At 42.1% G+C, this 24,438-nt stretch overlaps 1 protein-coding gene across 21 annotated transcripts in view; it reads right to left on the reverse strand.

The window, feature by feature from the left end:
* Window positions 1-24,438, reverse strand: part of PTK2 (protein tyrosine kinase 2) — a 267,646-nt gene that overhangs the window by 149,515 nt on the left and 93,693 nt on the right. For 20 of the 21 annotated variants that reach the window (XM_077847404.1, XM_077847401.1, XM_077847398.1 and 17 more), the window contains 2 exons: window positions 19,515-19,681; window positions 7,124-7,211 (listed from right to left, as the gene is read on the reverse strand). In XM_077847404.1, coding sequence (XP_077703530.1) covers window positions 7,124-7,211; window positions 19,515-19,681 — 255 coding nt within the window. The remainder of the gene's footprint in view (window positions 1-7,123; window positions 7,212-19,514; window positions 19,682-24,438) is intronic. The other variant, XM_077847408.1, reaches the window with a different exon arrangement.

A 24,438-nucleotide genomic window follows, 5' to 3' on the forward strand; every position in this document is an offset into this window, starting at 1 on the left:
TTCCATACTGAAAATATCAGGTATTAAAACAATAAAGTATTAAAAGAATTTCTCGCTTGGAGCTGCCATTTCAAAATGTTTTAACTGACAGAAAGCTTTACAACCAAGAAAATACAAATAATCAATTTCTGATAATATAATTACCTGAATAAAAACTTATAAAAATAAAAAATCTGAATAAAAATCACAGAACAAGAAACCGTGCATGCCCTGTTACCTCAGTATTTCACCAGGCACATTCAGATTCTCTTCCCCAGCCCCGCCCTTGGTAACTCCTTCCAATTTCCTACCAGAACTCCTTTTGTCAAGTAAGTCACAATTACATTACAGCCCATGTTTTCAGGACAGGGTGGACAGGTATACAGGTGACACATGAATAACACGTGTTTGAACTGTGTAGGTCCACTTATACATGGATTTTTTTGATGAACACAGTACAGTCCTATGCGTATGTTTTCTCTTATGATTTCCTTAATAATGTTTATCTCTAGCTTTACTGTAAGAATATTATATATAATACAACATACAAAATATGTGTTGACTGTTTATATTATTAGTAAAGCTTCTTTCTGATCAACACTAGGCTATTAGTATTAAGTTCTGGGGGAGTCAGAAGTTGTGTCGGGGGTCAGTGCCCCTCATCCCCACATTGTTCAAGGGTCAACTGTAGTCATTTTAGTCTTAAAATATTTGTAGGAAAAAACAATGGGAACCCCATGTCTGACCCACACATCCCAAGAGCTGAAAATTTTGAGTGCTAAATAATTTCTGTACAAGTTCTGCCTCAATACAAATTTAGTTAATATGACAACTTCTTGACCAAACATGGGCATGGCTCTTCAAACTAATGGCCACCATTATTTGCAAAAGGTTGCCAATCAAATACAACGGAGATTTCAGAGAGATAAAGAGGAGCAAAATGGGGCAGCCCCGGTGGCCCAGTGGTTTAGCGCTGCCTTCGGCCCACAGTATGATCCTGGAGACCCAGGATCGAGTTCCATGTCGGGATCCCTGCATGGAGCCTGCTTCTTCCTCTGCCTGTGTCTCTGCCTCTCTGTGTGTGTGTGTGTGTGTGTGTGTCTCATGAATAAATAAATGAAATCTTAAAAAAAAAAAAAAAGAAGAATAAAATGTTACATGGCAAGGGAAAAGTTTGATTTCCAGGTAGCACATACTTCCCTTGCTTTCTAATGAGCCATTAGCTTTAGCATCAAAATTTAGTTTTATAACCTCTGCTCTACAATGAATAAGGTTTTTAACAAGATTCAAGTTTATTTTTAGAGTGTGCTGATTAATATCTTTCAGAATATTCTAAAATAGGGTCAAAAACACTTAGTGAATCATTTGCAACACCTCACTTTGGTCACATTTAGGACATCTTTAAATGAAACTGTGCCTCCACAAGACAATCTCCAACCAGTAACCCGACACTCAATAATACATCCATGACATGTTGTTTTCTGCATGACACCATTCAAAACGATGGACAAAATGAATACTGGGCATAGATGAAATTTCAAAATAATAAAATTAAGGTAGTTTATTTTAAGTGCTCTCTGTTTCATGGGATCAGAGTGGCGACAGAGAAAATCTAAACATAATTCTTTTATTTCTATCCTGATAAAAGAGCCAAAATAATAAAAATATGTTTTCTTCTAAAATAGAGATCACAATAGGTAACACTCAAAAGTGTCTATTAGTCCCCCAGCTAGACCTTAAAGATGCCCACATGTGAAATTCAACAAAGTAACAGTTCCTAACAAACAAACAAGGAAACAAATCACTAAAAGTCAGTGTAAGCCAGCACCAACAGATGTCAAAACCAAGAATTTCGGATGTCATAATTCAGATTCAGAAGAGACATTACCTCCATACAAAATGGTAGAGAAATAAAAGGCAGAAAAATGAGAAAACAATAAGAGCCATAAGTGATGCCCTGGCAGATTTTCATAAATGGCAAAGGGGCACAAAACTTAAAAAAACACTAAATAAAAACCCAGCAAATGCATTACACATCAAAGTGGTTGCAGCTAAGGAGAGCTGGCAGTGATGTGACATATTTACGTGGATCACAGATCCCAGGGAACAAGAAGCCGAGACAGGAGAAAGAAGTGGATGCACACTTAGAGCAGCCTGAGAAGCTGTGACGCAGACCCACACGGAGACCTTAGGCCAAGTCACGAAGAAGGGAGAAAAAGCAAGGTCTGTCTGAGTCACTATCAAAAGACATTTCCAGAACTGATGAAAAGAGATAAGCACACAGGTACAGGGTGCACATCACAGATCGAGCAGGAAAAAATGAGTAGAAATTCACACCTAGTTTGTAACATAACTGCTCAACACTAAAGATGAACAAAAGGCCTTAAAGCGCCCAGAGAGAAAGGATCCCTTCAAAGACAGAATGGCAGCCAACTTCTCAACAGCAATAATACACATCAAAGTTCTGAGAGGAAAAGGTCTGACTTGTACCCAAAGCAGGAAAAAGAATACTAGCCACACAGGAGGCCTGAACAACACCGCAGGCAACCCTGAATTTGTGGGTGTTCATCATCCCTGTGCTCAACAATCACAGAAGACACCTTCTCCTCAATCAAAAAGCTCAGTAGGTGTGAGGTGCTGCAACAAGTCTAAACCAAGCCTGAACAACTAGGATCAAATGAACCACGGTCTCTAACCACAATTCAAAATTATTCTAGAAACTGGGATCCCTGGGTGGCGCAGCGGTTTGGCGCCTGTCTTTGGCCCAGGGCGCGATCCTGGAGACCCGGGATCGAATCCCACATCGGGCTCCCGGTGCATGGAGCCTGCTTCTCCCTCTGCCTATGTGTCTGCCTCTCTCTCTCTCTCACTGTGTGCTTATCATAAATAAATAAAAATAAAAAAAAAATTCAAAATTATTCTAGAAATTAACCAAATGGGAAACATGTTTAAATCACTTTATGATAACTTCCATTTCTACCAACAGTCAGTCAAATGTCCCAACCAATCTGCTCACTGAAAAGAACGAAAAATGATGAATAACACATTTTTCTTTTCCAATCTTCTAGAATGCTTCGATGAGGTGGGTGATAAACAAAACAATACCAAACCCTAGTCAGGCTGATGAGGGAATGCAGAGGACTCAGAGGAGATCTTGGGTCAGCTTCTACCCTAGGCTAGAACCAAACACACACACACTGTAAAATGTGACAACTTGCAAAGGAAATAAGCAGGGGGGATGTTGGCCACACAGGACCACAGCCATCTGCATGGAGTGAAAGGACAGGGGGATGTGACAAGGACAAGGGACTGCGAGATATTGGGCGTGCTCTCTTCATTTGGGCCATAGGATCATGGGCACTCACCCCTGTACTAACATTACAGCTCACAAAAGCATACATGTATCGGGCGTTACCAAACTAACAATTTAAAAGAATCAAGGTCATCCAATTCTGAGTCCCATAAAAATGGCTTAGAATTCAGTAAAAATATACATACACATATATGTATCGTACACATTTTCTTCAAGTAGTAAAGCTTATAAAAAGTATAGAATGGGTGTCATTTAACTCTGAAACCTCTATTAAATAACTTATCCCTGAAGTCAGTGAAAATTTCCGCACTCAAGTTCTTACAAAATATCTCAGTTCCGTTCTCAGTTAAACAGATCTTGGCTATAAAAAGCTACTGAAGGGTTGTGTGTGTGTGTGTGTGTGCGCGCGCGCGCACATGTGCATGTGTTTAAATAGGAGAAAGTTCTGAATTCCTAACTGATTTCTTAACAATGGAATTAAGCCTGTTCCCAAGCTGGGTAATGCTCGCAAAGCAGAGCACACGATCACCTATCATAGTTCTGGAATTTCCATACATGCAACAGGATTCTGTACTTTACAGTCACCCCAAGAAGTTAAATAAATATATAGGCACTTGTCAAAGCAGCAATGCAAAAATCATACTATTTTCAAACTTTGGTAGGTCAGGGTGAAAAAAATAGAAGCATTCTTTCACATAAGTGAAAATTACATTATATATGTTTTATACATGCCCCGTTTTAAACACCAGCATTTAACACAATGCCTCCACATTAGGAGCAGAGACGTACTTCTCTCGTCAGGACAGCTGCACACATCTTATACTCAGCAGAATTTATTTAACCAACATTTTACTGAGATTACTGACACAATGCTTCCAATTCCTCTTGTTATTGCACTATTTCTATGAGCATCCTGTATGTACAGACCTCTGGATGTAAATCCCTGGAAGTAGAATTACTAGTTTGAATATTAAATTGCCAATATTCAACCATTTTGTTCGTACCAAACTGCCAACAGTGCCACATACCAACCTGAAGGATATGAACACACTCATGGCTCTGAGCATAGCTGCCAACTCATTGGTTGTGACAAGAACAGTCCTCTCCTCCTTCTCTCCCTCCTCCTTGTAGTTTGCACACACCTTTACCTTCCTGTTTCTAGTCCCTGGGGCCTGAGACACTGGCAGGATCAGCCATTGACATGGGGCGGTATCATGACTGCACTTGTATTTCTTTTAAAATAAAAATACTTGAGGTAGAATATAATAAAATCATACACAAAATGAAAGTGATTGTTAGGATAAAGATACTTTAAGTGATGTTTTAGAATATTTTCGAGACTTTCTAAAAATGTGCCATGTGGCTGAATGACTATAAAAGATGAAAAAGGGTCAGGCTGAGGAAGAAGTGCAGGAACAGGAGAAAGCAGAGGGTGGGGTGGAGGCACACAGGAAGGGAAGGGTAAGTACCCTTCCAGGACATGCAGCTCACACTGGTGTCATGGATGTGCAGATGCTAAGTGCTGAATCCTCAGGAGGCTGGTGCTGCCTACAGACTGAAGTCTCATGACTGGGCACCTGTATGCCAGATGGTTCCACCTCATGTAGCTGGGATAGGTATTCACACCTGTCTATTTTAGTAGATGAGACAGTGAAGCCCAGGGAAGCTTGCAGAGCTGTTACACGCACAGTGAGTGTGTGGCAGGCTGCCCATTCCCTGCCTCTACTCAACAGAGTGACAAAGGCCGCAGTGACACATGTCCTGTGAGTAAGAGAAAACTAGGGCCACACAAGCATGTGAAGTGCTTTTAATCAGACAGAAGCAAGGTCCCAGAAAAGGAAAAACTAGGACACCTGGCAGCTGTGTGGAAGCAATAAGAACGCGGCCGACAGTGAGGTCAGCCTAAGAGTTATGAAAGGGAGGGGACTGCAAGCTAATAAGGCTTGTAGTATGAATTCCAGAAATTCATGTCACTAAAGTAGCATACAGTTCCTCGGGGGGGAGGGGAGGGCGGATTTTTTGAAAGAAATTATGCTAAGAGTGATAAAGATCATCTACAAGAGAGAGAAACACAAGGCAAACATATCAGTTAACCAAACTCTCCTGTCCCCTCCTTCACTTCAACACGAAGCCCATCAGATGACTAAGGATGAGCTGGGGAAACACATACGAGAAGTTTCTTAACCGGAAATCATTTCTGCAGTATGAGTGAGCCTCCAACAATCTCAGCTGGAATCCAAAGATGACTTCTCGTTCCATTTTGCCAAACCTAAACTCCCTCTGAATCATGGTTAAACTTTCCCAAGTTCCTGCCAGGCTCCATACCTAACACCTCATATTTCTGATGGCACTTCCACCCCCTAGTCAAGAAAATAGATCCAATATCTGGGAACAGTGTCCTTGGCTTCCTGCTCACACAGCTTCGATCTTATAAGCAGGAATATCCAGTTTTCTCACATTGGGAAATAAAACAACCTACCTTCTTAGCACCTTCCTTCTGAAGTTAGCCTACCTCTTCCCTTGACAGTAGGCACCTGGACTGAAGCAATTCACCTCTTTATTTTCCTTCTCCATTTGGATCAGTCTTCCGGTCCTATCAAATCCACCACTGAATGTGCTTACTACCACAATTAGACCTTTATCCCCCACCTTTCTTGACTCAACGGCTGGAGAGTCTCCTAACTTGCGTGCAGCCTTAAGACCCATCAATCCATAACGGACGCTGCCATCACATCAATGTGGTCTTATATAACAACAAATATTCTCATCATGACGTTCACTAACTGCATTCCCTAAATAGCTCCCCATACTCCGCAGGAGAAAACCTACAACCTTCCCTTTTCCTAATGTGGGCCCTATCTCCTCTCCTTTGGCTTCTCAGAACTTTTTAGCTCAGATTTAAGTGAACCATGTTTCCTAAAGTACAACTCTTTCTCATCTACAAAGCTGGGGACTCCTCACATGACAATTTCCAGGAGAACCTCCACAGGGTTAGCAGACCCTCCTGCACGGCCACATCCTCTGTGCTTCCCAACATCAAAGGACCGAGTGCAAAGTACCAGTTTACAGGAGATCCTCACCCAGGTCAGGAATTTGGGGTGCACACTATCTCATTTATTTCCTCTGCATCCTTGACCCACAGCAGACATTTAATAAATATTTTTATTAAAACAAAGAATTACCAAGTGCATTTGGCCGCAGAACATGCGTGCAAATGTCAGCTATTCATCAGACCTGTTTTTCTGGCACTCTTCATGAAAATTAACAAGCCAAAAAATAATAATAATAATAATAAATAAATAAATAAATAAATAAATAAATAAATAAATAAATAAAATCAACAAGCCAAGTGGATATGGCCATAAAATTGTATTGGTTCATTTATGACACATGTTTACTGCCTAACTAATATTTTAAGGGGTAAAATGCACGTTAGTGTAAAAAAATAAGTCAATTCTAGCTTTATTATGCATAGTGCTCTTGAGATTATATAAGTATTAGTTGGCTCTGACAATAAATTCGCTATCTGACCAATCTATTGATATTCGGGCATAGCAATTATACTTGAATTAAAGATAAACCAATGGTTGTGTCACTTAGGATTTCTGTCTCCCCATAAAAGAAGTATCTTTTAAGATTTGCCCAAGCATACAAAAATTCACAGTGTCAAAAATTCAAAATTTCTCATTGGTTAGAGGTCTCTCACTGCCATACTGTGACAGATCTACATTCTCCTAAATGTTAGGTTTAATCTAATTCTAAAATAAAACCATGCAGTAAGCAGGATTCAAAGAAACAAAGAAAAAAGTATATTAAGGCACCCTCCTATACCTGTTGATAGAAGAAATTCAGAGTTGGCTTGTCTTCAGTAAACTGGTTTAGAAATCCTTTTGGCAAATAACGAATTCTCAATTCGTATCTAAAAAATAATTCACAAAAATAGAACAATTAGAAATAAATAATTTTCTCAATTCACAGTCTACAATTACAGCATTATCGTAAATATGGCATAACCAATTATTCTGAAATACCACTGAAAAAATAAGCTAAAATACAATCAGTTTTTCAACATAAATTTTCAAACTTTTCAGCACAAAGTTTCAGTGTCTAGAGCTCAATGATCCAGCAGGGAGACAGAGCAGGAAAGAAGCCCAGAAGGCACCCAGTCCTCGCACTCACTGTCCACCACAGGGCAGGCGCAGCACCTCCTCACCCTTCGCCTGACGGCTGACCTGATGTGCATGGAATCACACAGAATGTACTCTTTCATGCCTGGCTTTTGTTCAGTCACGGACGTGCTTGTGAGATTCAGCCTATCTGGTAGCTGATGGTTGCACGTAGAGGGTGATGCTGCACTGCATAATATACAACATCACTACTAGGGGCCATTAATGTTATTCCTGGGTTTTGGTGGTTATGTAGATACTGCTATAAACATTCTTCTTCCTCTAAGCATAAAATAATTGTTCAGGAAGCCACGCTTCCAGAGTAGTCGAAACAAATATTTTCACCAGAAGGCTCTCTCTCTGTATCTCTCTTCTCCTGTGCAGGTCTTTTGGTGAACACTTCTGTTGGGCACAGAGGCTCAGACTAGAACAGAACACAACACACACACACACCTGCTTTAGCAGATGCTTCATCAATGAGCCGAAGAAGCCACACCAGTTCAAAGTCCCCCCACCATGGGGTGTTCTGGATCCTCTCCACCCTCACCTCTGCCCAGCATTTCTCTTTCTTTCTAGTCACTGATATTTACCGCACTGTGTCAAAAGGACTGGATTGGCACTTCCTGATGGATGATGAGACTGGGAACACTCTCATCTCATGACTGGCCATTCTGGAAATCTTTTGTGAAATATCTGTTTTTTCTAAAGGGTTGTTGATCTCCCCTCCCCAAGCCCCAGTTGACCTGTAGGCATTCCTCACATGGTCAGGGTGTGAGGCCATCATTAGACTCCTATCTTCTGCTACCGCAAGGCTTGCCTTTCACTTTCTTAATGGTATCTTTAAAAAAATATATTTTAAAAATGTTTTTAATGTTATTTTTTCAGGAAAAGAGTTCATAATATTATGCAGCTCTATTCTTTTCCTTTTTAGAAAATTCTTTTAGTGTCTTATTTATAAAATATTTGCCTACCCAAAGGTTATAGGAAGATCTATTTTTTTTCTGAAGTTTTACTAACTGATGTTTACAAAAATGTAATAGGCTCACAAGGAAGACATGTAAACAAAGTAGTAAATACAATTCTTTTTGGTTCAGCTAAAGGTGGAAAAAATCCAAGAAACACACACAAGTTCTGCGAAGATTTTTAAGTGTCCATCTTTATTAAAACACATAATTGCCAAATGATTAGGTTCCCTTCTACTTCCACTTTCAGAACGAGGTCAATAACTTATCACAGATTATCTCTGTGGGGCAGTCATTTGTAGAAGCACGCTGGAGTTCATTTATTCTGAACTGAGGACTTACCAGGCACTTTACATGCACTATTTCTCCTAAGCCAGAGAACAGAAGTGGAGTGATTCACATGTAGCAGACTAGGAAGATGGTGCTCTGCAAGAAGCAGCAATTGGTCCCAAGGCTGCACATTCGGGATCAAACAGGACACAGGAAGCTTTTGCTATGGACACTATCGCACGTAACGATAAGGAAACAGACCTCAAACCAAACACTGGGCGCCTGGCTGCACATCCTTGCTGCGACCAGCCAGCACCCTGATGATGCTGACAATGGCCTCAACGGACACTTCATGACTACTCAGGTCCTGGAAGAGATGGGGATAAGCACGTGACTACAGCCTCCTTGTAGTCAGCAATGACCCTGACAGAAGCAGGAAGGCTTCTTCCTGTGGCCTCTGGCTCCATGGCCATCCACAGTCTGCCATCGCCTCTGCCTTGGTGTCTTCACAAAGTCCTTAGTGGAAATCAATGAATGAGCGAGCGCAGAACACCAAGCACACTCACTGGCACACAATTGTTGTGGGCTCCACGGCTTCTTACTACATTAGTAGTTACTCTACAGATACTAATTTCCAGCACCAATTCCATCCTAGGCAGGGCTCCAGGGGCTGGGAAGACACCAGTGAATAGAACAGGCCAAGAGCTGGCCTTCGTTAGTTTCTATACAACTTGTGGTGAGAGTCAGACAGCAAATACACAAATATCTATGAGGTGGCAGGAAATGCGATAAAGACAAAGAAGCAAGGTAATGGGGCATGATAAGTGATGAAGTATTATTTTGTGCAGGGTAGCCAGTGAAGGACACTCTGATTCAGTGGAATCTGAATGAAGATCTGAGGGGAGGAAAGGAGTCATGACGCCATCTGTGCAGGGACAAGAGTTCTAAACTGGTGGAAGAGAATGCATGACGGTCCTGAGGCTAAAGGAGAAGTGAGAAGGTAAATGCAGCTCAAGCCCACTGAGCGCAAGCACTGAGTGGAAGGACTGCAGGGAGAGAGAGAGATCGGGAGGTGGCAAATCCCAGAGGCCCCTGCACGTCACGACTACAGGGCTTGGAGCACTGTGAGCATGGCAGTGTCATCGCAAGATGTACACTTCTTAGACTAGAAAGGCGACAGTGTGTAGGACAGAAAACAGGGCCTGTGGGAGAAGCAGGAGGGCCGGAGGCGAGTGCAGTGCCCTGGCTGAGAAGTAATGAGGAGGGTAATATCTCACCCTGTTTTCGCTGACGGGGGAAATTGTTTCAGGGAATTGGGTAAGTGGCCCCAGGTCTTACAGGTGATAAAGAGGCAGACACGGATCCCTCTGCAAGCACATGCACGAATGCTGCAAAGAAGAATGAAACTAAGAGATGCTATGGCTCAGAAACAGGGGAAGAGGAACTGATCTTGTGTGCAAGCAGGCAAGCTTTTCAATCATGAGAAGGATTCTGGTCCCTGCTTCAATCCGTACAATCTAGTGTATGTCCCCAATAGCACTGCTAAACTGCCCAAGGTCGCCTGATTTAATCACCTTCCATCACCCTGGCTTAGTCCTTAAACCACAGCAGCCAACACCCACAGCCTACTGGCCCATGAGTACTGACATCCCCACTCCCCCCTCTTCCATGAAAGTCACCATCCTCCTTACCCTTGTGCTACTCTTCTAAGAGCCTAGCCTCATCTTGAAACATATTTCCACTATTCTGCTATATGCCATTCCATGGATTTCTGAATAGCAGCTAAATATAACATACTCCAAATAAAATAATTCTTGTGCTTCTCCTAAGTAGTAACTTCCTATTAAGGCCACCGACACTAACCCCTTCAGTCTCACCAACAACGAGCACCAAGATACCCAAAAGCTAACCAACTAACAGCAGGAAGGAGTAGGAAGTGTTTGGACAAAGAACCTGTTAACCCTGATACGGAGAAGGATCAGGTAGCCAATCTGTGTGTAGTGAAATAAAGTACAATTTCCAGAAACAACGCAGGTATTGTTTCTTGATGGGCCTTACAAATAACATAGTATGGACTGCTCCTTCTTACAACAGACTCCACTTAAAAATCCTCAAAAGAATGGAAAAAGAAATTCATCATTAGGCAAAAATTATAGCAGTAATAGCTGTAAGAAAAAATCATCAATGGTACAGAGATTAGTAGGTGAAAATACGATGAGAAGCAGGAATATCTACAAGGTCTCAATATATCCCTCCCCCCCAAGGCAGGTATTTCTTAATTACAAAGGAGAAAACAGTAACTCTACAGTGGAGAAACCTGGCCACCACCTTAAACCAAATGATCCAAGTTAAAAACATCTGTAAAACGGAGTCACACCGTCATTACAGACTTCCCAATAAGATGCACTGTGATGGGTTCAACAGTTTGGCTGTAGTATTCTTGCCAACAACACATAACCTCAATATAACCATGAAAACAAACCCAGACCAACCCAAATTGAAAGACATGGTAAAATAAGCAGCCAGTATTCTTCCAAAGTGTCAAGGTTATGATGGACATAAACAGACTGAGGAACTGTCTCAGATTAGCAAAGACTTAAGGACACAGTGAAGAGCCACATGGTACCCTGGAGCGGGAACGGATGTTAAGCGGGACGACTGCGGAAATGTGTATAACATCTGTACATCAGTTAACAATCCTGTATCAATGTAAGTTCCTGGTTTCAACTACTGTACCATGTTTATGAAAGTTTGAACATTTTAGGGAAGCTAGGTGAAGGATAAACAGGGCTTCTGTGTACTATTCTTGCAACTTTTGACACATACAGAGAATAAAAAGAAATCTCCACGGGCACAGACTAGATTGTTCCATAACCATGGTCACAACACCCAGTAGAGCTACTCTTCAACCAGCCTGGCCAGAGTCAGTCCACAGCCAGACAGCCTTGCCAGAAACTGTTGGAAACTCACCTATCTTCCCGCTCCTCACGTCTGAGGCAGAAGCATCCAGTAAATGTTTAATTAACAGACCAGCAAATTAAAAGTCCATCCTCATTTTAAAGGTTTCATCTCCAAATGTGAGAGCGCTCCTCTATTTGTTGTCTTTCTGCTTTACACCCCTGAAAGATCTCTTGTTGAATGCAGGATTACAATGGAAGACTTGCTTTTAAATGAAGGCACATGTAGAGGCAGTGCCAGTTCAAGGCAACATAGGAAACTATCAAAAATAATTGAAAGCTTCCGAAACGATCATTATTCATTTTCATTTACCATCTTTGAAAAATGGCACACCTTTCCTCTCTATGAAAGACTTTTTTCTCCTGCTGAGGTCTGAAAACAGCTGTGTCCTCACAAAGCCAGGGGCTGCTGCAGGACAGTGAGAGAACAGCAAGAAGCAGGGGGGTGGGAACCACGTCTCAGTAACAATGAGGAGGTTCTTCACTTGCAAAGCCCCACAATCCTTTCTCAAAGGCTGAGAGCCATCTCTCAGGCCTGGCCCTCCAAGCCCTGGATTCAACATCAGAAAGGACTGGGCCATTTCCCTCACAGCTCTGACAGTCTACATCTGACTAACCCACCTGCAAGCCAAACACACCACTCCACATAGGTTGACTCAGATAAGCGAAATTTAATTACCAAAATTTTGTTCACTAGAAAGATTTCACTTTAAAGTTGAAATCTGATAGAAACCTCTCGGAGCTGCAGGACACCGCCTGCCACAGTATCGATTAGGATGGTATGGTGGCTGGCCAGGCAGGCAGCGGGGCATGTGTCTCCTAAGGGCCTGGCTTTCCGAGCCTGCATCAGAACCTGAGGGCTCCGCACACACCCCTGGGGGCCTGATGGAGACTGGGGGGCAGGCTGCTCCTCCTGCAGAGGCTCTGAATGATTTCCCTCTGGTCCTTTACCTATACGAGCCATACTGTCTTACCCAACTAATATGTTCCCAGCATCCTTTTAGGGTTTTTTCTTCACTTTATAAAAGTTTGACATTATATCATCTTCTGAGACTACTTTTTTTTTTTTTAATGGAGGTAAAATTCACATAACAAAAAATTAACATTATAGAGTGCACAGTTCAGTGGTACTTAGTGTATTCACACCACCATCCTGGGAGACTCCATTTTGTCACATGAGCTTATGTAGCTAAGATTCACCCCCACCGCTGCACATCACTACAGTTCAATCATTTTGACTTGTGTATAATATTCTTGCATCTCTAGCCTGGTACAGAAACCTAAGAGTCTCTCAAGGACAAATCTGAAGTGGAACTGCAGGATTGTAGAAGAGTGTATAATGCCTCGATTTTCAAGCTGTTCACCAAATAGATTTACCCATTTACCTTCTCACCACCAGCAGTGTAGGCAACACCCCGTCTGATCCCTCACCTCTCCAGCTACCAATACTGCCGACAATTTACTTTTTGCGAACCAGGGAGTAGAAGACGGATCTTATGGTCTAGATTCCCATCTCCCTGATAGCTACTGAGGCTGACAGTGTCTGCCTATGATTACTGGTCAAACTTGTTTTCTCTTTTATGACAATACCTTCCTGTCTCTGGCCCACTTACTGAGTTGTCTGCAATTTTCATATCAGAAGAACTCTTAGCACCATCTTCTGTTCATTATAGATGTTGCAAATCTCTCAGTTGCAACTTGCTTTTCCACTTTTAAAAATACACCTTTTGATATACAGAAGTTCTTAATTCTAATGAACTCAAACCTGCTATTCTTTCCTTTTACAGTGAACATTTTGGGGGACTAAATCTTCCTACTCCAGGACCAGAGACACATTCAACTATATTTTCCATTAAACTTTTTCTCACCTGATCCACCTCAAGTGGGTTTCTGTGTATTATTTGAGGTAGGATCTAACTTTTTTTTTTTTATTTTTTTTTATTTTTATTTTTTAGGATCTAACTTTTTTGTTATTCTTCCCACAAGGACAGCCATTTATCAAACCAGCCCTTCCTTTCCCCAGTGGCAAGAATGACACCTCTGTAAGGTCATGCTGCCTGACATAGTTACAATCACACTGTGTGCTGCAAACTAGCTTACAGAGGTGTTTGAAGAGCTGAGGACTCAGGTAAGCAAGCTTCTAGCTCAGGATTATTGGTCAGTATGAACAGATCCTATAGCAGATAGCACACACACACACACACACACACCCATGTTCAAAAACCTGAGAATGGAAATTAACATCCAATTATTCTGATGAGTCCTGGCACTTCCATTTGAATAAGATCTTAGTTCTCAAAACTAAAGCCAGGAGTGCAGCTGCCCTCACAAACCACTTATGAACTAAGAAGATGCCTGCTGGAAGATGCTTCCATTTCTTGTATTTACACAGGAGGAAAGAGGAATGAGTTGAGCACATAGACTCCACTTTCTACCCTCCACCCATCCATTTGTCTATCTTGAGGTCTCTCACAAGTAAAATGGCTAAAAGGTGAGTATCCACCCACTTGATGAGACTATGGTAAGAATTCATTTTGATAAAGCAAGCACAATGTCTGCCACATAATAAGCAACATGTTAGTGTGAAACACTGTTATTAACATAAACTACAGGTGTTCATCCCTAGTGGAATAGAAGTTATTATTCCATCATAGTGTTTTGCTTCTTGGCTTAATTTACACTTTCACTGACGCTAATTCAGTTTTCACTTAAGTTTTTACTGGGTGCCTACTATGTACCAGGCACAACAAACCAGAAACCAGTAACACAGCAGGGAATAAGACCAAGTCCCTGAGGGAGTCATCAGGTGGGTAGGCAGTGAGCCCTACAGATAGAACAGTGGGAGAAGACCACAGAAGAGGTGACAGTGGAGTGCCTGCCCTAAATGATAGGGAGTCCAAGCCATGCTGGACACAGCAGAGGGGGCACAGCTACCAGAGTCCCAGCAAGTACAAGGACCCCAAGGTGCAATATACTTGGCTTGTTCGAGAACCAATAAGAGAACCATATGGTTAGGGTGGAGCAAGTGGAAAGTTCTCAACAATAAAAGTCTGTACCATCGACCAAGCAAGAAAGCTGAAAGCAGAGAAGATCCTATCAAATTAGATCCTGATCTGGTAGCTTTGAAAGAACATGGAGACGTCAAAGAGTGCAAGCTGCTGGAGCGCAGGAAGGAGGGTTCAACATCAATGGAAGGAGGGTAAGAGCAAGAGGAGATGGGGCTAAGAGATGGAAGATCAGCAGCTCTGCAGTTGGCTTCGGGGATGATGAGGAACGCTGGAAGCTTCTACAGGAACGTCTGACATATTTCATTGGATGTATATATTTTTAGACTCTTCAGCAAATCCTATGAGCTCTACCTTTTAAAAAAATCTTTGTACAACTACTTCTCACTCCTACTACTGCTCCAAGCCACCAGCTCTTAGGATTTTTGTCTGGGTCAGGCAATAACTGGTTTATTGGTTCCCTGTGTCTGTCCAATTAAAGTGTGATTTTATGCCAAAGGCAGGTCTACAGAGAGAAGAAAGAGGAAGAGGTCACTGGAGCAGCCCCAAATTTTAGTGCTAAGCAAGAGAAGACAGTGAACGGTCAGTAAAGTAGGAAAGCTGGGCAAGCAAGAGGTGAAGTGAAGAATGTCATTAGGTAAGAAATGACTGAACCGTTCGCTCCTACAGGAGGTGGACTGGAGGGCGAAAGGGAAGAGCCCTGGGAGGTGGACAACAAGGGAGCACAGCCAGACCCTCAGCAAACTGGCAGTTTTACTTTGAACCATCAAGTATTTAGGAATGTGTTTTCAAATTGATGAACACACTAGCCATGTGCAGGACTCTATATTTCCACATTAAAAAGGACAGTGGAAAACATAATTTAAAAACTGTTTACTTACTATTTGTTTTCTTTTTAATTATTAGGAGAGATAAGTTCTATTCTTTTATTACTGATTTTGCTTTATATATTTTGAGAAATGTCTTTAGGAACTTACAAGTTAAATAGTTCCATCTATTTCTATTCTTCATCAATTCTTGTGAAATGAGCCTTTTATTACCATATAGTTACCCTCCATATCCCTAAGAATGCTTTTCTGTCTTGAAACTTTTTTCATAGGATATTAATAAAGCAAGACCAATCCCCTCGCCCCCCCTCCACCCCCCCTCTGGTTAGTAGGTAGGAAAATGGTTTCTATCTATCCAGCCATCCACCCCCCTGCATCTTTCTATCCATCCACCCACCCAGCATCCATCTATCCATCCATCCCTCTTGCTGTATGTATCCATCCATCCATCCATCCACCCACCTACCATCCATCTCTTCATCCATTCACCTTCTATCCATCCATCCATCCATCCATCCACCCACCTACCATCCATCTCTTCATCCATTCACCTTCTATCCATCCATCCATCCATCCACCCACTCACCATCCATCTATCCATCCACCATCTATCCCTCCCTCTGTATGTATCCATCTATCGATCCATCTTTCTATCCATCCATTCACCCACTCACCATCCATCTATCCATCCATCCATCTATCCCTCCTTCTATATGTATACATACATCCTTCTATCCACCTATCTATCCACCCATCCACCCACCCACCATCCATCTCCATCCACTCATCATCCATCTATCCATCCATTCATCTCCATCCACCCATCCATTCACCCACCCACCATCCATCTCTGTCCATCTCTCCATCCAACCATCCATCCATCTATCCATCCATCCCTCTCTGTATCCATCCATCCATCCATCCTTCTATCCATCTGTCTGTCCATCCATCTATCCATCCATCCACCATCTATGTATCTAAATGAAGTTGAACAGAACTGATTGCCCCTGGATGAAAAGTTTAGACTTCAGTGTACTAGTGAGGCTGGGTATGGTTTTGTGAAGTACATATGTAGAGTATGTGAAGTACATATGCTTACATATGTAAACAGTTCCGAGATACATACATGTGCATGTGTACTGCATCTTAAGGTAAAATGTTTCTTCCTGTAAGTCACATAAGAATGTCTTCAACATCACTGTTTAAGATACCTGTCATAAAAAACAGATAGCTGGGCTCTATTTTTTAATCACACCTAACAATCTGACCAGTTACTGTTAGTCTGCTTGAGCTTATTTCCAAAGTCTAGTCTGTGATTCCTCTTTGTCCTGCTTTCCAATCCCTTCCTTCTCCACTTCTTGTCTCCTTCTGATTGCTGCATTTCCCCAACACCTATTCACCTACCTGTTAAGCTTATAAAATCTATTTCTAATGTTTCATGACTGTCCTAATATACAATTTATTTTTAATTTTTTTATATATAATTTTAAAAGATGGGCGACAACTTTAATTCTGAGCAGCTGTCTTCTGACATGCACCCACTATTTGGGTTCTGTTTTTTTAATATGAAAAATCCATTCTAATCATTATTTGTTTTTAGACCCAATGCTTCTTTTTATCTACCCAATTTTTTCCCTAGCATTCCTTCTTGAATCTGAAACCTCCTTCAGAAATCACTTTCCTTTTCCTAAAGTATATTTGTGGAAGTTTCTTTTGGTGGTAAACTCTCTGAGGAAAGTACCTGCTCCTGAATGGTAACTGAATCTGAACAACAAATACAGGTTGCCAATTACTTTTTCTCACCACTTGGAACATATTCCCACTGTGGAGAATTGTGAATTTTTCCCTGGTTGCTTTTAGCATCATCTTTTTCTTTTGTACATGATTTGACTATAATCCACCAAAGTATAGATTTATTTCATTAACCCTATTTGGGATTTTATGTTAATCCTATACCTAAGTACTCATGGTATTCTCCACTTCTAGGAAATTCTCAATCATTATTTCTTTGGAGTATTTCCTTTTCTTCATTCTTTCTATTCTCTTTGAGAACCCTTACAAGAAATGGGTTGACTTTCTCATTCTTCATGTTACACAATGTGCTTTTACACCCTCCACATGTTGACCTCTATGTGCTTTCTTTTGGGCAAATTGTCTCAGATCCACATTTCTGCTTAACTAATTTTTCAGGTATATCTGATTTCCTGTTTCATCCATCCAGTGGTTTCTAGAACTTGTGTTTGATCCTTTTTCAATTCTACTTGGTTCTTTTTTAAAATACCATCCTGTTCCTTACTGACACTTTAAGTTCTACCTCCTTCAGCATGCACAGAGGGGCAGCATGAAGCCTGACCCTCCCAGAAACATCCACAGGGACCACCCGTGCCTCCAGCCCCACTTTCTGTCTCATCCCCTCCACCCCACTGTCCACACACCTTTACTGACCTTACTCGCCAGGCTCCTCTCAGAGCTAAGACTACAGAAGTCCTCCTGAGATGGGCATGTTCATTTTAAAAGCCTGCAGTATGGAGTCAGCTACAATCCAGTCAAAGCTGTGTCCTGAGTTCTCTCTGTAAGAGGAACTTAAATCAAGTCTGTTGCCCGTTTCCTCCAACCTTACCTCATAAGACTGGGGAGAGCTATGTGTCATACACATTTTACACACTGCAAATGTACAGACTATAAAGAGCACACAGCTGGCCTGGCACCTGGCTGTGGACCCACTCCGTGGTGACGACAACAGAGGCGTCCTGTTCACCCCCTCTGTCAGCGTCAGACTCAGCCCTGCATTTGGCCAAGTTCTACCTCACCCAGTCCTACTTCTGAGGGTTCAGGCTCCACAAAATAGGGTAGTGCCCGCTCAAGTTTCCTTGAAATGAAGCAAAATAAGTTGGCTTAAGAGCTTTGTATACTGAGAGGTCTACATTCAACAAATGTTTTACTGAGCAACAGGGAGACTGTCCTAGTGAAGTGTGCCTCTGACATGTCCATGTAAATAAAGAAGTGTGTTGAATAAACATACCTGCAGGTATTTTTAATTAACTTTTCAATATTCTTAACTTTTAAGCACTTATTTGATTGACTGGCTAAATAGCTTGAGGCCAAACCTCTGCTAGCCATTGGTGTAACCCAACCAAACTACATCATCATGGAATATCCCAGTAGTTCAGTCAGTTCCAGCTGTTTGATCAACCTGAAAATACAAGTATATTTCTTGTAAACTAGGACAAGGCTGTATTCAACTAGAGATTTATTAACCTTCACATGTTTTTCTTTTCAAACGTCTCCTCTAATCAATTTAGGCAGCTGGACTGAGAGTGCCCACCACTGAGAGTCCACAGCGCCTCTGTCTCTGTGGCTGCAGCTACAAACACAAGGGCACCTGTGCAAGGGGCCTACCTTCTCTCACATGGAAGTGTTTTACTTGTAGTTTCCTGCTAACATGTTACTCTGTTTATCAGTGGAAACAATTATTCGGAGAGAACCAGAGAGAGGATAATTATAGAGAACTCTTTTAATTCACCTTGAATTGTTTCAGATTTGGTAAGGTCAGACGAGTGGCTACCTAACATCAAATACACACTCACTCTTTTTTGGGTGAGCCAGAGGTTACTAGGCCTGATGGGGCAGGCCTTGCTGCACATTAGTGACATAAGCAGGTGTGGTCTCCTCGGGGCTCAGGAAGGCCTGCTGCACAAATGGAAGCTAACAGGCCAGAAAGGAAAAGAACCAGGAATTGAGCTCTTAGATCCAAAGTTGACACAAAGTAGTCCTGACAAGAGAAGTGTGACTAGCCAAAGGCCATCCCCACAGACCCCAACCGCAAGCTCCAGCAGTCCAGAGTCGCTGGTGCCACAAAGACAGACTGAAGTCTAGAAGAGATCACTGGTTAATCATTACCAGCCATTTTATTTATACAGGAGACGTAATTACAATCAGTATGAAATGAAGCAAAGACATTCATCCTCTTGTGTGTGATTTAATATGCAAAACAAATCAAGGGTGAGTCACACCAAAGTAGGTATGTAATCTTACTTCCACTCCTCTGGTGGGTGTGCAAGTTCATACTTCTCCCTCACATTGGAGACACCCATATCCAAATGGAGCCAGTGAACCTCCTCTGACCGCAGGTGACTGAGGCGAAATCCATAGCAGGCCACGTGCTTTACTTTGTGACTGTCCACTATCTTCTGAATGATGCCCTAAAACATACCCCCCACAAAAATGACTGTTATAAACAAAAAAAAATTGTAGGCTAAAATTAATGCAATGTTCATTTCTTTTAGTTAGTTATCAGAAATCTTTGGTAAAAAGAGTATCAAGTTAAATAAATTACTTAATTTTTCTCAGGAATCTTTTTCTCAAATACTATTTTTATGAACAAGGAAAAGTTCTGGAAAAAAAAAAACACAAAAAGAAGCTCTTCCCTTTTCTTTAGTGATAAACAAAGCATAGATACTTAAAATACATTTCTGCCAGCTATACCTCTGCATCATCCCCAAAACCTGACAAAGCATTCCAGCCACCCTCTGGGTGTCACTTGATGAGAACTAGACCTGAGGAGGGGCTTCCACTTTCTGAACCCAGGACAGCATATTGTTCTACACCAGACTGCAACTTAATATCATTTCTTAAGAAACATACTTAGGAACATACTATGAAGGCCATGCTTCTGATAATATCAATGATATATGAGAAGTTACTTCCAGTTGGGCCTACCCAATTTGCTATGTACTCTCTATAGATTACAATGCAGCAATCTAAAATAGCCCCCAAATCTAATGCTCCTAAGACATGTGCCCATGAGTTCAGAGATGAAGGCGGCCTTTGAGGGAGGGAGTCAGGGAAGGCTGCTGCACAAAGATGGAAGCTTATCCTAGGACTAGGGCAGCTCTGAATCTTGACCTGTACCTGCATGGCTACGGAAGTCACATGTACGTATGTTTCTAAATGGGCAGCACATATGGACGACTCACATGGGAATATAACAGAGACCACCTGCTGCCCTTACAAGAGGGTGTGCTAATCACAATCCACTGCAATTTTCTTAATCCCTCAGGCCATTCATAAGTTAATTTTTAATGATGCTGATACTAACATGAAAATGACTGCTAAAGAAAATCATCACTTTTTAAAAAAATTAGCAATTGACTGAAGGTATAATACTACTACTTGTAATGTAAGACACATCTTAAAATTCCTACACACACTAAGTATTTCTGTATTAGGGCATGATGCTGTTGGTAATACAATTAAGGATGTTCCCATCCCCACTCATGAGAAAAGATAAGTAACACGTACTATATATATGAAAAACCTGTCAAGGACCCATTGTGTCCACACTGAAGGCATCATGTGGCACCTGCATGTGGCCTGCCTCCCTTTCAGAGTACCGGATCCCAGGAAAAGGTTGTATATCAAGCATGGGTGAGTAGAAGGGGAGGGAGTAAATATGGTATCAGGAAGAAAGCACAAAGGACTGGGCTGGAGGAGTCAAAGGCCACTCCATAGAACAGAGGAGTTCTCTGTGCGACAGGAAGGATGTGTGCCACCTACAGAATAGGCATAAATGTCCTTCCTGGCTTTGGGATTCAAGGCCCAGAATTTCTGACTGGGCCACCATGAAGGACTCTGCAGGTTGTGTCTACCCAAGGGCATCCAGCCAAGGGGCAGCAGGAGCCAAAACCCAGCCCACCCTCTAGTCTTCACATTGTGTGCTCTGGGGTGGGGGATCTGCCTAGGGGAAGGGACATCCATTTCTAGTAATTCTCTCAGAGGCAACTTCTACAACTTCTCCTTGCCAACACACAAATCCCTGAGCTGCACAGGACAGAAGCTGGCGCCTCTTTCAACTTCCCACAAAAGCGCTTTGTCTTGCTGTCCCAGCTCTGCCAATTCACTACCAAGTGCACACCGACACCAGCTGCCCTCACTGAAGCTTGGGTTCAGTACATCTTCTCTTTACTCTGCAGCAGCTCACTGCTAGCACAGATTCCAGAGCCACCTCTCTCCTGTTAGGGCCACAGTTCATATTTATATCTGTACCCAACCGTCTGTCTTGGCAGGGTCTACCGTTCGGGCACAATCCATTTCTTACTACTGTATGTGCCATCAACAATCTGGGAGAAATCCCACCCTTTCTGGATGTCTTCCCTAATGACCCTGAGTAAAGGTTATCTTCATGACCTCTCAAGGAATGGGCACACAGGTACCCACCTGCAGAGAGGCAAGTGTACAGAGGCCTAGTCCAGAGCTGTGGAACCCAGAGGAAAAGCAGGCTCCTAATGGGATAGATATATTTTTAGTCCATTCTCTTGATCACGCTACCTGAAGACACCAGAATGACCTCATGTTTGGTTTTGTTAAACAGAGTTCCCAGAGCAGCCCCGGTGGCTCAGCAGTTTAGTGCCGCCTTCAGCCCAGAGCATGATCCTGGAGACCTGGGATCGAGTCCCACATCAGGCTTCCTGCATGGAGCCTGCTTCTCCCTCTGCCTGTCTCTCTCTCTCTCTCTCTCTCTGTCTCTAATAAATAAAATTAAAAAAAAAAAAAATATGGACACCTGGGTGGCTCAGTGGTTGAGCGTCTGCCTTTGGCCCAGGGCGTGATCCCGGAGATCCGGGATCGATCCCCATGTCGGGCTCCTGCATGGAGCCTGCTTCTCCCTCTGCCTGTGTCTCTGCTTCTCTCTGTGTTTCTCTCATGAATAATTTTTTTTTAAATCTTTAAAAAATAAAAGTAAACAGAGTTCCCATCTGTAGGACCTCCTAATTAATCAAGCTTGCAACTTTCACTTTCCACTAAAAAATTAAAAGCAATGAACACAGAGACATTTCCCTTTATGTTCTGCGTTTTCATTATGCTTCCATAATGTGTCCTGTCCCATTTGTCTAGAACTCCTGTAAATCTCACTGCTGACTCAATCTGAATGGAAGCCAAGATTATGAATATACAAGGACTTATCTATTTGATGCTCAGGACATACATATTTGGTCTGCAAAACTGAAAAAATAACTTGGAGAACTAAATATTTAGTAAGGAATGCATACTTAAAAAAAAAACAAAAAACCCTGACATTGCTACCACAGGGAAATGTGTGCACATAGTATTTCTGGAATATGTACATTTAGAAAAGGGTATCTAGGGAGATAACAGGATAAGGATTTATAATATGCCACTAACAGCAGCTGAATTAAATTTAAATTTCTTATCCTGGCTTTAATGTCCTACAGCAATCCTACTCTATAGTATATAAACCTACACTTAGCTACTCTGAAATATCCCTTTACCCATCTACATATCCTTGAATTTAGAAATATATAATTTTCCTGATTAATTCTCACATGCGATAGTCACAGGAAAAGATTTCTTCTTGAGGATGAAAAGATGCGAGGCAGTGTGTGGACCATGCTTCTATCTTATCAGGAACACAGCACACAGCGTCTAGAGCCATTCCACTACGGGAGGACAGTTATTTTCTTGTTGGCTTCCTTGCTCTGGCAGAGAAAGGGAAGTGGAAATGCAAGCAATACTGCTATGAACAAGCTTCTAGCTGACATAACACATATGCAGCAGCACTGCTTAGACACAGACATGCTGGGTCAAAAGCTAGTTAAAAATCTGACATTTTGGTAAATATGGCCACCAGGGAAACTATACCAATTATATTTGGCACATAATGTTAGAGATTGTCCTTCGTCTCATGCCAATGCTGGATAAAATCCATCTTAAAGTATTTATCTGTGTGATGGACCACAGAAGAGGGGGGCATTTCATTGTTGTTGTAATTTACATTTCCCTGATTATATACTATTGTGATGACACTGTAATTTTGTTCCTAAAAGTTCTTTTTATGATTTTGCTTGGTTTAACTTGGTCATTTATGTTTTAGACAATGCTCTGGGAAGAAATGACCTTTCCACTGGTAGAAAGAAATCCTGCAAACCTTTCCTTCATGCTCATTCACTTATGAATGCCCATTCACTCATCCGGTCAGTGAATAGATACGTGTGTATCTAGCCTACATGTGATGAATAAGACAGAACCTTATCCTCTACAGCCTTAATCTAGAAGGAGAGAGGTGATGCTGAACACATGCACGAAGAGTGGCCAGTCTGTGGGGCAGGTGGCAACAAGATCACAAGAGACATCTGCTGTGTCTAGATGTCTTCTCACAGTGACTGGCAAGGTCTCTTTACTATGAGAGAGACCTCAATCACGTGTGTTTACAATGCTCATTTCTTTACTTCCTCCCAGTTGTTAGAAATATGATCATCACTCCTGATCAGTTTGTTAAAATGTCCACTGGTTATTTTTCTGTCTTTCAGATGCTCTTCACCTTAAGAAAACCAACAGTTCTTACTGTCCTCTGCTCCCATCTGCACAGGAGGAGCCTACCGTCATTCGGTTACCACAAACAAGGTATGGAAATCCAAATCCTGCTCTCCAACAGTAATTCATCCCTTCCTTTGGTTCAGCACTCACCGAGAAGTCAGCCCCAAAGTCCTCCGAGACAAAGCACACCTATGTGTCTTTGCTCCCTATTGCTGCTATAACAAACCACCACACACTTACAGACTTAATAGAACATAAATGTATACTTCTAAGTTCCGTAAGTTCACAAGTATGAAAGGGGTCTCACCGGGCTAAAATCAAGGTAAGGTGTTGGCAGGGATGTGCTGCTTTCTGGAAGCTCTAGGCTAGCTTCTTCCACTGCTAGAGGTCCCTCCGTGTATCGTCAAAGCCAGCAGCACTGCATCCAACCCTTCCTCCGCAGTCTTCTCCCTCTGACCACAGCCAGAAAAGGTCTGTGGCTCCCAGTCTCCCCCAACTTAAGGTCATCTTAATCTCGCTCACATCTTCAAAGTCCCTTCTGCCATGGAAGGTCACAGATGCACAGGTTCTGCATTGGGATGTGGATCTCTTCAGGGGACATTATTCTGCCTACCACAGCCACCAT

This window comes from Canis aureus, chromosome 14, assembly GCF_053574225.1.
Source record: "Canis aureus isolate CA01 chromosome 14, VMU_Caureus_v.1.0, whole genome shotgun sequence".
Taxonomy (NCBI): domain Eukaryota; kingdom Metazoa; phylum Chordata; class Mammalia; order Carnivora; family Canidae; genus Canis; species Canis aureus.